Source organism: Gymnoscopelus braueri (assembly GCF_963280865.1).
Source record: "Gymnoscopelus braueri genome assembly, chromosome: 6".
NCBI lineage: Eukaryota > Metazoa > Chordata > Actinopteri > Myctophiformes > Myctophidae > Gymnoscopelus > Gymnoscopelus braueri.
Genome location: NC_137607.1, coordinates 33,621,738 through 33,638,966, shown reverse-complemented (window position 1 = coordinate 33,638,966; position 17,229 = coordinate 33,621,738). Strand labels below are relative to the sequence as shown.

General features: G+C 41.6%; 1 protein-coding gene across 7 annotated transcripts in view; it reads right to left on the bottom strand.

Annotated features, from left to right (window-relative positions):
• The window catches only part of lpp (LIM domain containing preferred translocation partner in lipoma), a 185,554-nt gene that overhangs the window by 19,434 nt on the left and 148,891 nt on the right, over positions 1 to 17,229 (bottom strand). For all 7 annotated transcript variants that reach the window (XM_080431290.1, XM_080431296.1, XM_080431291.1 and 4 more), the window contains one exon: positions 12,615 to 12,784. In XM_080431290.1, the coding sequence (XP_080287416.1) occupies positions 12,615 to 12,784 (170 nt within the window). The remainder of the gene's footprint in view (positions 1 to 12,614; positions 12,785 to 17,229) is intronic.

Below are 17,229 nucleotides of genomic sequence, written 5' to 3'. Positions count from 1 at the left end.
ATTGTGCAACTTGCAACAGTTGTACTGCACTTAAAATACCAGTATTTAGCTGTGTTTCTTAGCTTATACTATATACTTCGACGAACAATGTATTTTTGCTCTGCCCAAAAAAACTGATCACATCTTTGGATTGAAAATCTATTATTTTCAGCAAGCAATATTGTGGTAATAACATGGGCTTGGGACAGGAGAGTGCCTGATGCAGTGCATTTTGGTCTCAACTGGTTGAAATGGTCTATTCATGAGTACATTCTCAGGAGGGAAGGGCTCCTAATGTTAGGATTTCTAGTAATTACTGTAAGTGGCCTTGCAGCAGCCTGGCAGGACATGAGTAAAGCCGAACAGATATGGGCAACGCAGATTATAACATAAAACCACAAACATGGCACCCTCTGTAAGCAATTAACCCCTGTGACACACAGCCCCACTGACCAACTTCTTCAAAGAACCAGCTAAGCCAATCAGGGAGATGAAGGATTGCCGTTACTCTCACCGTTGGTAACTAGTACCTAATTAGTTCCTTTTCGTTAGAAGCGTACCTTCCAAAATAGAAAGTGGATGGACAATTTGTCTTCATTAAAGCCCGACCGATGCCAGATTTATGGGTCTGATGCCGAGGCCTAGACCACCAATTACTGAAGTTTTGACTGATATTTTGTTAATATATATATTTTTATTTAACCACTGAAGACCTATTAAGAAATGACCAAAATAGCAGATCTGCATTCTGCAAGCTCACGACGCATCACATCAAAGTGTGTTGTGAGCATGTATGCTGAGCTTGAGGCTTGTATGCTGCAAAATAGAAGCTTGCAGATCTGCTATTTCTGGCCATTTTTTTACATTTTCGAAAACGTCTGAAAATGTTTGCCACCGGTTGAAAGTGGTTAAATAAATGTACACATCAGCTGTATAATTGCTGATACCGAAAAAGTCAAATAATTGACAACATTCTCAATTACCACTGATAAGGAGGGGGAAAAAGCATGGCAACGCATCTCATTTGCCCCTTGTGTCTTCAAGGTCCCCGGAATAAATCTGCGAAACATTTTTTTTTTTGCAAAGTTGTGAGAATGTCTTTCTGTGTCACGCTAAACCAAACAGAGAAAATACACATATCACTGTCTTTGAAAAAGGAGCCAAAGGCAGGGATGGAAGTTATTGTGAATTGCTAAATATAAATGATGTTTTGTGACATGAGAGGTTGCCAGGGGGAACTTGACCAATGGCTGCAGCAGTGCTTCACTCCCGGGCTTGTTGGGAAATATTTGTGTTGAAGAGTATAAACACTTCAAATTTTATCTTGTGTTGGCAGAAATATAGGGGTTGGGGGAGCTGCAGCGATATATGGCTTTCTAAAAAAAGAACAACAATGTACAGTACAGGTTTATGTTTCACCATTCTCCAAAAGAGAAGATAGTCTAATACAAAACACGCACAGTTCCCCTCTGTGTTAAGCAAACATTTAATAAAACATGACAAACTACTGTGGCTCCTGTAAGTACATAACTCCTAAACAAACTTTCAACCATTGAATGCGTTTGTTGCTCTTCAAGCAGTTAACATGACTGTAAAGATGATTTTTTTTCTCACATCCTTAGACTACTGACATTTATGCAAGGTGGTAATAGAGTGGCTGCTTGATGGAAACAATCACTGACCCAGATTTTACGCAATGTCTTTTCCTGGTCATTTTTCCTATTCTCTCCTGGTAGTCGTAACACCCTAATAGGTGAGCTTCAAAGGGGTTTCAAAGCAAATGTATGGACTCCATCCCTTTCCAATATTATGTGTCTCTGACACGCTCAGCTCCCCAGGTCACTATAAATGGAAATGGAGAATTAAGGAGAGGAGAGTTGAATGATTCTTCCGGGATATAGGGTCTCTATGTGGAAGCACAGGCAGCTTTCATAACTGAACTGGGGTGAGAGGGAGAGAGATGACAAGTATTCACCATCACAGACTCAAGTAGGGACTTGATCGCATTGTCTGCGGAAAGATGTGACCACTGTCAATCCAGTAGCAAGCCCTGTGTTACTGGGAGTTTCTAGCAAGCTAGACTATCGTTTGTTTGTTATGGTGCTTATAAAGTCTTATCAACCACATGAACTATAGTGTCCAGACTATAGGCATGTCATAATAGGCAAACAGCTCAGTGAGCTTGTAAAAAACTTGTAAAGTACCATGGACACTGGGGTTTGAATCCGCCATGGTGCCTCCAGCTTGGCCGGGCGCTCCAACTAACATAACTGACTGTGCTTGCGGGTGAGAAGCCGGGTGTGGAGGACGATCTCTCTCGCTGCACTTGCGACTACAACAGGTTAGTCAGGGTTCCTGTTCAGAGCAGAGATGCTCTGGACATGCTTTACACCCTCCTGGTGAAACTTCTAACTGTCAGGTGAAAAGAAGCGGCTGGTGACTTCATGTGTATCAGTCAAGACATGTAGTTGTCTACACACTCCCCAGACCAACACTAGGGGTTGGCAGTGAGTGGGATTGGCAATGGCTAAATTGGGGAGAGAGAGAGAGAAAAAATAAAATACTATGACATAAATCACAATGCAGATTTGTGGGATGCCGTCTCCTAGTCTGGAAACCAGACAAATATCCCAGAGTGAAATGTTTTAGTCTGGTCATGCCAGGCTAGCTGTCTCCAGAAGTGGCAGAGTCATCCCACTCTGAGTGTACTCAGAGTGTACTTGAGTGTATTTTGAGTGTTCTCTCATCCTGCTAAATTAACCGCATGAACCCTAGTATCCCTATTCTGGGCATGTCGTAATAGGCAAACATACTGCGAAAATAGCACATCAATGAAGTACATAGGGTTAAAGTGGTTAAAGCGTTTTCCTCCGAAGTGGAGCACTCTGCCTAAATGTTTTACATCTCAGCCTTTGCATCCACGGGCCGAGAACTTTCTCTTATGCATTTCAATTCAGGTCTGAGCCAACCAATTAACAAGGGATTTAGGTAGCAAATATTGCTGGAGGCCTCCGCTATCCAGCAATGTGTATTTGCTTCTGCCCTGTGATTTCTTTTTAATTGGATTTCTTTTGTGAGAATTTTGTTTTGATTCACTCAAAAGTTGTTGTAAATCCACAGACAAACTTGTCCTGTGATGGATGGGTTTCTTGGAAAACACCTGATAAACATGGCGAGATTGAAACAAAGCCTCAATACGAGCATCACTAAGATGAGATGACCAGCCTTCTGGCATTTTGTACACATACGCACTTTTGATCTCATTAGGCGTGTAAACACGGAAACGGGGGTCCAACACAGGCCGTGGTGGGACACCCCGGGCTATTGCTTTACATCAGACAGTACAAAAACAAAAAAACAATAACGGTCGCCTGACGCCGTTCTTACATTGTTGAACACGATTAGGAACCACTTCATGCAAAAAGGGACTTTAATTGAGCCACTGTCGAGTTTATCTCCATCACTCGGTATTCAAACAGGCAGTGATAAGTCGTCTTTGGAGGGGAGCCAGGGAAGTGGAGAGGACAAAGGCTGATTTCTGCCCTGCCCTTTGCAGGCCTGTGAGGTGGTTGAGGTTGGAGGACAGAGATATCGATGCGTAGAACAGGGAACTAGATTGGCACAGATAACAGACGTGACTGTGTTCCTGTCCATTACTGAAAGGAATTAACGGTTTGAGTGACTCAAGTCATCCAGAGGAAGAGGTGAACCTCGCTAACATAAACGCCAGCATTGTTCCACATACAGCAATATGCAAAGTCCAGGCCTAGATAAATGCCTAGTGAATGCCAACGCCAATACCTTGCCGGAAACATTACTAGATGGCAATCACTGTGGTATACAAAATGCATTCAGGCAATTCTTGGCTGTGTGTTTGACATATTTTGCATATCATCATTAGATAGATTTAGTAGACAAAGTTTTCTCAGGGAGTTGCTGAAACCCACATCCGGCTCAAGGAAAAGACTTGAATCATGTCTACAGTTTGTGGTGTTTGGACTGAATAGAAAAGATAATCAAAGTGAAGTGAAATTATTCATAACATTTCTTATGCACTAGAACAATCTGTTATCAGTCAAAATACGTCAGTCAGAAATTAGCTGACCTAAGCACACGTACAATAAAGGAAATTAATTACTTGCTCATACTAACTGTAGCAGGGATTGCCTCTTTCATGAGCGGTACAAAACATACAGAGATAATTGACAACGACTATGGTCACAGTACCATTAAGTGCTCAGTCTTGGTACTAATAATGGTTCATTCATGCTGTCAGAATCAAAGGAAGTTCTTGGAGCAGTAGATTTGCTTTTAACAAGGTGTGAATGTTTTACTGAAAACGTATGCACTGCAGTGAAATAGCTCATCTTTACTGTAACGAAAGCTGCAGTGGTGTTTTGAAGGAGTGAATGAAAAGTACAATCCAATGTTTAGTTTTTTTAATATTTTTTGGGCTTTTCTGCCTTTATTGATAGTAGAGAGATAGGAAACAGGGAGAGAGAGAAAGGGAGTGACACGCAGCAAAGGTCGTTGGGATCGGGATTCGAACCCGCAACGCATTAGATCCTATATGTGGTATGCTATGCGCCTGGACCACTAACCTAGCGGCACCCCTTGTTTCTTCTTCTGGGAGGTTTTTGGGAGGTTTTTACCGCTTTTTTCTCCCCAATTTAGCCAATTAATTCCTCCCCACACACATTTGTGTGTTGTATCCTACTGGCTCGCAGAGCCTCCATCCTACACCTCCCACCCAACACTTCCTGCCCCAGCCTGTAGGAGTAGCTATATATAGTAGTGCACGGCGGATTTGTTGGGCGGGCGCCCGCGCGGGGACTTCTTTCTTCTACATTAGAAGAGTTAGGACGTCACATTCTAATACAGCCCGAATACCCAATCTCAGCACCGGCCACAGTGGCGCACCTCGCTAATCATTAGGCTCCCAATCCACTATCACTGGGAGTCTAGGTTCGACTCCTGCTTGAGACAATACTTTTTTAAACAACCGCGGTCTACTTTTTTTCGCCGTTAAAGTATAGTTTTGGACCGGACCGCGACGGAGGGGCGCAGTCTCAAGCGAATTTGAGCCACGAGAGGGCGTGAGTTGCCGTGCCGAACGTTGCGAAGTTCGCTTTTAGCCTACTCAGCCCCGGCCGAGTTATGTACCGATAGGCACAGAATAGTAAATGATGTTGTGGGGACTGCGTTTGCCCCAACTGACACTCAAACTCAAAGTGACTACTGGCCAATTACAGCGCGTCTTTCCCGGGACTTACACAACTCTCAACTTCCGCTACAAATCCGCAGTGCATTCCCAAAGCTCGCGTAGGAGTATGTTACAAATATCACCCTCCCCGCCGGCTTCCCTCACCCGAACACAGGCCAATTGTGTTCGTATAGACTATAGACGCTCGTCAAAGCTGAATGCGTCGTGGTAGATTCGAACCCCCGGCTAGTGGTAGGCGCGCACTTTACCACTGCGCCATCCAAACTGCCCTTCTTCTTGTACTCTTAGAGATTCCTAGACCGACTGAGCTGGAACTTAACCAACCAAGTGATTCCACCTCGCGACGACGCGTCTCTCCGGAGAGACCCGAGTTTCACGTTCATTCTCTAATCGCACAGAGGCACATGACCCTGAGGATGGGAATAAAAGAAGAAGAAATTACTTTCATTAAGAAATTCAGATTTCCCCCATCCTTTTGATCTTGGGCCAGAAGAACATTTATGCTGATGAAATGCATAAATAAAGTTCTTAAATTATCCAGGCTCCCTCTTTAGTGCCGCGTATCGGAGTTGGAGAACTTCCAGACAAGACAACTACAATCACAGAGAGTGCTTCTGAAAAGAGATGATTTAGGAGATGGCTCGCCACCAACTGAATGTCATGTGGCTCCGGTTTGATTTTACAAGTAGGGTGAATACTGGACCATTTTTGACAAGTTATGTGGAAGAAAAAACCGACATGAGTATCTGCTTTGACGTCTACAACCAAACAAAATATGTCACAGAATGGAATGTTATTCTACCTGCAGTCAATGGCAGTACTGTCAGCCATCAGATTTTCGCTGTAAAGGTGATGTTAAGACTCAGGGATTAAAGCCAGAAAAAATCCCAAGACTGAAAAGGATTTTTAGATGGGGGGGGGGGGGTGCCTGAAAATCATTGTCAGACCGGGGGGGGGGGACGTTGTGAAAGGGGAAACCCCCGAACCTTGCATCGGTTTATAGTGATGGGCCGATACCACATTTCTTCAATTCGATACCGATATTTTTGGGGGCGATTTTCCGATACCGATACCGGAACCGGAAACAGAATCAAACCGGAAACGGGACCGGAAATTGCCATACCGGAACCGGAAATTGCGATAAACCGGAAGTACATGAAAAAGTATCGTTTTTTTTTAAGTATCGATACCAAACGATATTCAGACAATCGATCGATATATCGAAACAAGTATCGATATGCCCATCACTATAATTTACCCCTGTCCTAGAATAAGACAGGGACAGGGCTGCCAACTTTCAGAAATTTCTAAGAGTGAGACTTTAACTGTCGGGCGGCAAATTTTTTTTTAATAAATAATAAAGGCTGGTATTATAATATGTTACTCTCTACCTCCCCCTACAGACTGGTATTATACTATGTTACTCTCTACCTCCCCCTACAGGCTGGTATTATAATATGTTACTCTCTACCTCCCCCTACAGGCTGGTATTATAATATGTTACTCTCTACCTCCCCCTACAGGCTGGTATTATAATATGTTACTCTCTACCTCCCTCTACAGGCTGGTATTATAATATGTTACTCTCTACCTCCCCCTACAGACTGGTATTATACTATGTTACTCTCTACCTCCCCCTACAGGCTGGTATTATAATATGTTACTCTCTATCTCCCCCTACAGGCTGGTATTATAATATGTTACTCTCTACCTCCCTCTACAGGCTGGTATTATAATATGTTACTCTCTACCTCCCCCTACAGACTGGTATTATACTATGTTACTCTCTACCTCCCCCTACAGGCTGGTATTATAATATGTTACTCTCTACCTCCCCCTACAGGCTGGTATTATAATATGTTACTCTCTACCTCCCCCTACAGGCTGGTATTATAATATGTTACTCTCTACTTCCCTCTACAGGCTGGTATTATAATATGTTACTCTCTACCTCCCCCTACAGACTGGTATTATACTATGTTACTCTCTACCTCCCCCTACAGGCTGGTATTATAATATGTTACTCTCTATCTCCCCCTACAGGCTGGTATTATAATATGTTACTCTCTACCTCCCTCTACAGGCTGGTATTATAATAAGTTACTCTCTACCTCCCCCTACAGACTGGTATTATACTATGTTACTCTCTACCTCCCCCTACAGGCTGGTATTATAATATGTTACTCTCTACCTCCCCCTACAGGCTGGTATTATAATGTGACTCTCTACCTCCCCCTACAGGCTGGTATTATAATGTTACACTCTACCTCCCCTTACAGGCTGGTATTATAATGTTACTCTCTACCTCCCCCTACAGGCTGGTATTATAATTTTACTCTCTACCTCCCCTTACAGGCTGGTATTATAATGTTACTCTCTACCTCCCCCTACAGGCTGGTATTATAATGTGACTCTCTACCTCCCCCTACAGGCTGGTAGGGCCTGTAATAAAGGCCAATCAAATAAAACGAAGATTTTTTTAAGTCCACGGAAATAATGAATTTAACTTGAAGGTTAAGGATGATTTAATTGTAATATAGTACAAGAATAGTGTAACTACTGTATCTGTAAAATATAACCCATTTATTTCATAAAATTATGTATTGGGTTATAGCCTATTTGTCTCAATATTTGTCACATTCAGCCCTGGACTTCACTAGGGGTCACATTAATCACATTAGAATCACAGATTAGAGATTTTCTGTATTTTCCCCTATTTTCTGTATTTTTCACTATTTAAAATATATAGTATTTCTTAATTTTTAATAATTATAGCTCGTAGATTGGCTTTTTTCACCATTAGAAATTGTTTTAAAATAAAAGGTAAACAGTTTTCCCAACCGACAGAGAGTCAGAGACAATATTTTGCCTATATATGGTTCTGTATTAGTGTATGAGTCAGTTTTAGCAGATTTCATTCTAATTGGCTACTGTAGACTGCCTATGAATTTCATGGGCCTGGGTAGGGCCACCTGGCCTGGCGGATATCTGCCCTGTTGCGCAGCAGCACGTCAGCAAGTGAAGGAAATGAATAAATACAAATAAACATAATGTTTTGATGGATAAATGCAAATGATTAAATCATATATATATCTTCGCTGTCAGGCCGAAACCTTGTATTTCCATATTTCAACTTTATGTTTTTTCATAAATGAATGCCTTACTTCAGCGGTTCTCAAACTGGGGTCCGGGGACCCCCAGGGGTCCTTGAGGAGTTACATGACTTTAACTATGAGAGTGTTCCATTTGTACACTCTCAGAGTTAGGATTTCTTAGTATAGATTGGGGTCCCAGAGATAGCAAAGAGGTATCACATGGGGGTCCGTGGCCTAATGCTTATTAAACTGGGGGTCCATGAAATTAAAAAGTATGGGAACCACTGCCCTACTTCATCATACAAGAGTGTCACACTATAAGAGTAAAAATAGCCGATCTACATTCTACAAACTCCCAACATGCCGAGATATGATGTGTTGTGAGCTTGTAGATCAGCTATTTTCACAAATTACAATTTCCTATAGTATTGTTTGTTGATTACTTTTCATGCAGTAATGCTATTTTATATTTCATTTCTTCCTTCTTTTTTTTGTATTAAAAAGGTCTTTAAAAAAATTGTCACTTTACTGTCATCTGGGGACCCCCCCCAAACAAAAAAATTACGTGGGGACCCCCCTGGGCCTTGTGGGTCCCGACACACAGGTTGAGAACCAGTGATTTGACTAACACTGCTAGTCACGGTTTGTTGTTAAAGTTTGCTGTCAATGACAGTCACATCAGAGCCTTCATTCACAACCAACGCCTCCATGATTTATGCTCGACTGACCGGTACGGCGCTACCACAGGTGGGAGTATAAACACAACAGTGCAATGCATGGTGGATAAACCTCCCCGCCTCCTGCCTTGAAAACCAATCATGATACCGTCACAAATGAAACACCGCCCAGAGTTTTGGCATTGACACCTGTATGGGTGATTTTTTTGTGAGTGACAAATAAATCCTCTCTGATTGGCAAACATAGCAATTGTTCCGCTGCTTATTTTAATGCAAGTGAACGTAAGCTAAGCATACGTTTATTGTCAATTACTGCTCCCTTCCCTGCAACAAATAATTATATCCTACCTGTTACGTGGTGTAATCCACTTTCGATTAAAAACAACAGTGTATTCCATTGTTCCTGTGATTTCATCGTTTGGACACTGCCACCATCCATACAGAGTAAAATCCATAACTTCAGCGGTAAATCCGTGCTACTTTAAGTCAGAATGAACGGAGCACAACTAACACAACTAACATTTCATGCCGTAAAAATAGCAGATCTACAAGCTCACAACGCGTCCCGTTCGTGATGCGTTGTGAGCGTTGGGAATGGAGCACTTAATGCATGCCGTAAACATAGCAGATCTACAAGCTCACAACGCGTACCGTTCGTGACCTGTTGTGAGCTTGTAGGTCTGCTATTTACCGCGCACGACACCGCCACACAGCTAAGTATATTGCTGAGGGTTTAAACACGGTGTCGGGTTACAGGGGTTGTGACGCAGCACCAACGCAGCACTCTGAGCAGCTGATATTTATCGCTGGTGATGGATTATTTTTTAATTCTATGGGATGGTGGATGCTTTGTAATTTGGAGATCATTTTGAATAGCAAGTAGGCTACATTTTGATGACTTCGGTCATGTCATTGACACCGCGGGCATATACACATACCCCCCCACCCACTTTTTTTTTTTTTTTTGCAGATCTGCACAGATCTCATAAATGACCCCTAAAAAAATCCTCACGACGGAAATCCGTCGCCACGACGGAGAACTTTAATCCATGTAAGACTGCAGCAGTCGTGTATCTCAGCGAATTGGTTCCACAGCAAATCTCCTCACCAAAAACAGCCGATCTACAAGCTCACAATTAGGTCTGCTATTTCCGCCAAATGGTTCCCCCCAGAATAAGGATGCTAGGGTTCCTGTGGCACACGCAAACACGCACACACGCACACACAAAGAGCTATAAACTCCTCATTAACTAACAAGCTGTATCAGCAGCACACGCCTCCGAAGCTCAATCATTCCATCTTCAAAAGCCTCTTATCAACGATCTGAAAAGTGGAGCGTGTGCGTTAAGTAGGCAAATAACAACCTGACATCATTTGTTTTAGTGCGGCTCCTATCTCTCTCCACTGGCCTGCAGAAAAACCCTGGCAATTTACATATCATGTAGGTGTGGAGTCAAGATATCGACATGGAGGCTAGCTTGTCACGTTTCATCTGCTTACAGTAAACGCATCATCATTCACATTATTTTCCTCAAGGGGAGAGCAAATGCAGAACTAAAACTAAAGTCAGAAATGAATGAACTAATATGGATTTTACACCACTGGTAAAGCAGAACTGAAAGAAATGTAATACAAATTAATTGCATGCATATATATATATATATATATATATATATATATATATATATATATATATATATATATATATACTGTATATAAGGCCTAGAAGAGTCATACAAGTGAAAGATTGAAACAAGAATCAATAGTTAGACAATAGTTAATTCATTGAAGATTGTCTTTGACGCTGCCATGTTCATTAGTTGAATCCGATGAATATTAATGAATGTGACAATTACAGCAGAAGTTCTGCAGTGGAATAAACAGATAGTCTTCCAATCACAGGACATTCCTGAGGTCACGCGAGATTACGCGTTGAAGCGACCAGACGTTTCGTCCTGTACATTTCGCAACAGGAAACCAGGCCACGTGGTTTTGAAAGAAGTTAAAAAGAAGTTCCTGAGAAAGACATTACTGGATATCCCACTGTCACTCACTTCCTCTATTCGGTTGGGTTCTTCATTAAAATAGTGAAATGTTGTCAAAGGGGATATTTCAGGAAACTTTCTATCCTACTGCATCAGCAAACACAAGTAATACCCTCATACGTTCTAATGTCATTTTGACATTTCAACTCTGCGTCTTAGTGCTTATCAGATGAGCACCTCGAGAAATAAAGTTACAGTCTGGAACACCGGATGTTCTGCTCATGGAAACAATTCCCACCAAAAATATCTCTACATCTTCTATTATAAAAAGGTCTCCCCCCTGATATCTTACTTAGTCGTTTCAAAATACAAGAGTAAATAACTTCAAATCAACTTTGACCTCTGAGCTGAGGAAAATCTATAGTTATACTTGTATGACTGTGGCGCTCACCAAAAATAACCAGATCTGTTCTTTTGTGTCACAGGCGAATGTTCTTTTGGTGTTTCCTACTGTATTAAGGAGATACTGTAGGAGTTCCTTTTTGGTAACACTTTATTTAAAGGTCGAGTCTATAATGCATTATAATCACATTTATAACGCATTATAATGCACTTATAAGGCATTATAACACTTTATAATTATGTATGACAAATTATAACAATGTTTATAATGTATTATAAGTGCTGGTCATAATGCATTATAAGCTCAATAGAACAGTACATTATAACTACCTTAACTTAGTCAGTGTTTTTGTTATAAGTTGTTATGCATCATTATAAACACTAGTCCATACCCGTGGGGGGATATGCACACATGATCTGGCAACCCGGGAGGCAGTTCGTCCCATAGCTCGCGGGGCCATCCCACAGCTGGGCAGCCGTAACCATGACGACATTCTTTTACACAAAAACGCTAATAAACAGCTGAGATTTGGTGAAATCAAAGAACGGGCTTTGCTGTTCCGTGCACATGGTAATGGTCAATGGCTGTGTGCAAATTCAGATCAATTGCTCGAGCCACTGAGGAGAACCGGGCAGAACAAATTTTGGCCTCACCACCTCACCACTACAGAGCTTTGTAGAATTATAGTAGGATTTATAACGAGTGTTATGAAGCATTATAAGTGCATTATGATGCATTATAATGCATTATAAATGTGATTATAATGCATTATAGACAAGACCTTTAAGTAAAGTGTTACCTGGTAGCTATAATGTGCTGTTCCACTGAGTTTATAATGCATTATGACCGGCACTTATACATTATTTTATTATAAGTTATAATACTTCATAACCCTTGTTATAAGTTGTTATGCATAATTATAAACATCTATAACAAGTGTTATAATGCCTTATCAGTGCATTATAATGCGTTATAAATGTGATTATAATGCATTATAAACGCAACCTTTAAGTAAAGTGTTACCTATTTTTCTTCTTCCTTTTTACGGAATTCAAATGTCCTTTTATAATGTGTTTCTTTTGCTTAATGTTTTGTATTAAGCACATTGAATTGCCTTGTTGTTGAAATGTGCAATACAAATACACTTGCCTTGTCCTTGCCTTACAACAAAGTATCATCATGCTTTAGAATAATGCTGAGCGCAGGGTGATGACTGAGGAGGGCGGATGCGAGTCAAGGTGTTTGACTTACGATGTAGCAGGGCTCACAGTAGGCCTTCTTCTCCACGGCGTAGAAGGGCTTGCCGCGCAGTTTGCTGCTGCACGTCATGCAGACGAAGCAGTCGACATGGAAGACCTGGTCCATGGCGGTGCAGCCGGTACCTTCGCCCACTACGTTCTCCCCGCAACTCGAGCAGCGCCCTGGGGAAGGGAGAGGAGAGGGTTGAGCTTATATCCACAGTTCTAGCAGTATACACGGACATCAAGCGGCCTGTGTCTGAGCACATGGTGTCAAACGGCTAGCAGTTTGGATAAAGAATGTGGGGTAACTCTCCTATAGCGTTCAACATTGTAGTTTTGATTGTATTCGCCATGCTCTGCCAGATGCTCTCGGACGACACCAAACTATTTGGCCCTCATCAAAGCATCCTACAGCACAGCCATCTGTGGCTCCGATTTGGGGTTGTTCAAAAGCAATGGACTTAATCAAATGTGAGAGATGCACATCTGTAAGTAGGCAGCACTGTATGAAACCTTTAATCACGAGCGGATAGATCGCATCTTTAATCAGCAATGATGAAATAAAACCTTCTTTCTGCACACACCAGTGGAAAACGGGCCTAAAGAACACTTCAGAACTTCGGACTTTGAATGAATCTCTGACACTCCACTTTCTTCTAAAGTGTAGCGTCAGCGTGATCCGCAGTGTTACCATGTCTGCTTATTATAAGGGACTTTGGGCTTGTTTTTCTGTAAGGTCACTTGTAAATATTGGTAGTTGAGGGTTGCGTTTTTTACACTTGTTTCTTAAGTGTAGTTGCTTATTTTGGGCTTGCTGTGTAATGTTGTTTAAACCAGTGGTTCTCAAACATTTTCATATTAAGGACCCCCAAATTAATGTGTATTTGTCTGCAGACCCCCATCTGAAAATATCTTATGCAAGGGAGTCCCCATACACGATTTGTGTTGTTAAAATGTTTCATAAATATTCCAAATTTTTCTTCAAGATATTTTTTTTTATATAGGTTTAAAGTGCTCATGTGGCCTATAGTCACTCCTTTTGGGCTTGTTTTCATAGACCTGGTTGCTTATTTCTTTCACAAAATCACTGGTGATCAGACGTGAAACAAAAAAATGGATTGAAAAACTGTATGAGCTTTAACGCGTTCGCTGGGAAGCAATACATTCACAAAAGAACCACGTGGCTGTTTGCTTGCCTGTAACGTGCCTTCTTCACCTTGTGATAGCAGTTTGACAGGTGAAGTTAAATGTCCCACTTCCAAAATGTCAGAGCTTCCCTAATCCCCCATTTCTATTTCAAAGTCTAGATAAGGAGGGGGATTAACTAATATAATTATGCCTCTTTAAAGAAACTATACACAGCACAAAAGTGTGACATGAACGACATCTATTTCCAAACGTCAGCCCTTTTCATGATAAAAAAAGAGAAAACTTTGGAGGCACAACTCAAGCCTTTGTGTTAGGGCCACGAGCGAGCTGATATTATTGTGCGCGAAAAGAGCCAGATAGCATATTGTGGAGACAAGGCATTCGGATATCTTTAATTGAGTTGAAGATATCTTTAATTGGGTTTAAGATGTCCTCAACTCAATGCAAGTTATCTTCAACCCAATTAATGACACTGTCGATTTAATTAGCGGTATCTTACAATAATGGGGTTTAAAAAGATATCTGAGAATATTTTTCTCTTTTACACATCTGAAGACAGATGCAATCTTGCAGAGAAGTATGATACATTGAATTAATTCAAGTTTAGTTCTGTGTTCTTTTTTTATTTTTTTATTTTTGGCTTCATCTAAAGGGCTGATTTGGTTCATGATTGACACTCCATGTGTTCTGAACAGAGCAGTTCAAGCGTGTTACAGACAGGCGAGACACTAACTGCAGGAGATACAGTATCAGATGCCTGCATTTGCACGGCTCCACTTGCTGTTTTCATATCACAATCAAACAGGGTGTGAAATGCTATCCGTCTCAGGTATCAGCAGAACTTTGGGAAGTCCGCTTGAGTGTGAGGCTTGCTAATGCTACTCTCATCTCTTACATGGCCCATTATCTTATTGCTAGTGTCATTGTAGATTTAGAGAAAGTTGCCATGTGACATGATCAACAACAGGTTCATACTTATTTGCTCATCATGTCACGCACCAAAGACTGGACACTCTAATTACCCTTTATTAAAAAAATACTTTTTTCTTTTGACAAATTTACATAACAAGGGGGCCATCAGATTGCCTAATGGTCCCTGAGAACAGCTACGGCAATATAGGTTCCAATTACGGTAATATACTTTTATTTAGCAAGTGCTGCCATCCGAGGTGATGGTTAATGTTCATAAAATACAGCTTATCTGGCTTCATCTGTTTCCACAAGCTCTATCCACACCTCAATTATGGCTGTGTTACCTACAGTACAGGGAGGCAGATTAAACAAACTAGTGAAAGCACGTCTCGGGGGGACATGTGGGTGTCAGCGGAATCACAAGCAGGGTAATCACTTCAGAGAGAGAGAGAGTGAGAGAAAGAGAAAGAGAGAGAGACAGAGAGAGAACGAGAGCGTACCGAGCCTATTAGTGGCTTCAGATCACAGGCCATCTTTAGTGAGTGGTTGAGAATGCCAAACATGTCCCAGAGGGCTTCCACTTTAAATAGCGCAGAGGAAAACCTCTCGGAAATCCTTTTCCTTTCGGCGGTCTGTGATCGCGAGGGCCCTCAGGAGCTATTTGTGTGTACACACAGTTATACCCGAACACACACACACACACACACACACACACACACACTCACACACTCTCACACTCTCACACACACAAAAATGCACGCATCTGCATATGCACGTGCATGCACACACACACACGCGTGGATGTGCGCATCCAATGGCAAAGGCAGTTTTTATTCACGGCAGACATACCGCACATGTTGACAAGCATGTACAAACACAGACATACAGTATACATATCACATACTGTATGCACACCCACACATAGCCTCATGCCATACTACTGTAATGTACAGTATATGCACAATCATGGACTCCCATGATCAGGCAAGAAGCCGTGGCAAACTAATGGCATCATGAAGGAGTTCACTTTTAACCTAGCGTCCCTATTCTGGTGCAAACATTTAAAAAAAAAAAAAAAAGCTGATCTACAAGCTTGTTGATCGGCTATTTTCGGTGAAGAGATTTGGTGTAGAGGGAAAAAAGGAGGGGGCCAAGTATAGAACTCTGGGGGACACCAGTCAACAAACTCTATAGGGTTTGAGACTTCAAGTGGTTAAATCTGTGCACACAGTGAAAGGAATAGGTGAATTAAGGCCATACTTCTCCATGTACACAATGTATCTACATAGTGGCAAGCTGGAAGGGCCACAGTAGAATTATAATAATGATTATGTGATTCTCCAAATATTCAGGGATGAATGTAGGCATTTACTGTGTAGGTACACAAAACATGACGGATTACAACAGTCGAGCATTGATTTCATGTGTAAGAGTGGTGGAGACGAGAAGTAAATAAGATTTATGGTTCGAGTCAACGCAAAAGTGCTACATAACATAATACATATTTACGTCCTAAGTGCAGCGTAGCTAGTGTATGATGTGGGAGAGCTTTGCAAAAAAAAAAAAGACATTAAAACTCCTCTGCAAGATTAATGGATGTTCAGGAGCCTGAAACTTAGTTTATGTACTTTTCAAAGGCATTAATACATGATAATAGAAAGAAGTGGCGTGTGTTTGACAATGCGTCACATCAATAATTTCACACAACTCCGTCGGAAGTGAGCATTCTCACATTTTTAGACACCACTTCAAATGTCTTCTTGCATAATGCAGGGAAGCAATCGAAGCAGCATCGTATTTACCCCCGTGGAGTAGATCCCAAATACTTTCTAACTATTTCAGCAGGGTATAAAGGAATCATGAACAGGGCCCCACCGTTCCCAAGTGTCCCTCTGCATGGGGAATGAAACCGCATGCAAGTCTTAATATCAAAACTTCAATTGGTGCCTGTATAACCAATGCAATGGTGACGGGTGTGGGGGGCTTCATTTACACTTTACACAGTCTCTTCCCTTTTATTCTTCAGCTCTCGGAAGCGTTTCTTCTCCGTTCCATCGAAAGTCAAAAAGGGGGACCAAAAAGAATATCTTTTCTTTTTTTCTTTCTTTCTTTCTTCTTCTTCATCAAAAAAGAAGCACATTCCCTGTGAGCTGGGGGAGGCTTCGAATGGTTAAGACAATTTAATTGGATAAAAGGAAAAGATTAAAAGAGCCCTGACTCTGTTCCGTAAATAATTGATTTCTAATGTATTTGTAGTGGCAGTGAGACCGCTGTTTGGGAATGGGAGATGTTGAGTGGCAGAACGCTTCACATTTCCCTCACCTCATGTCGCCTTCTTTGTTTTTCTACGCCGTGATATTGTAGCAGCATGATAAGGCAGAGTGGGAGCTCACTTGCAGCTCAATTTGATCTTACATGGTCGGAAATGAAAGATCGTGCGTGGAACAAAAGGATCGCAAGGAACTTTCTTTTCTCTTTATGAGGGAGCCCAAACTTTTTGCACCGTTACTGAAGAATACAGATCTTGCTGGCGCAACCCTTGCAAACCCCAAAGGCAACATGGA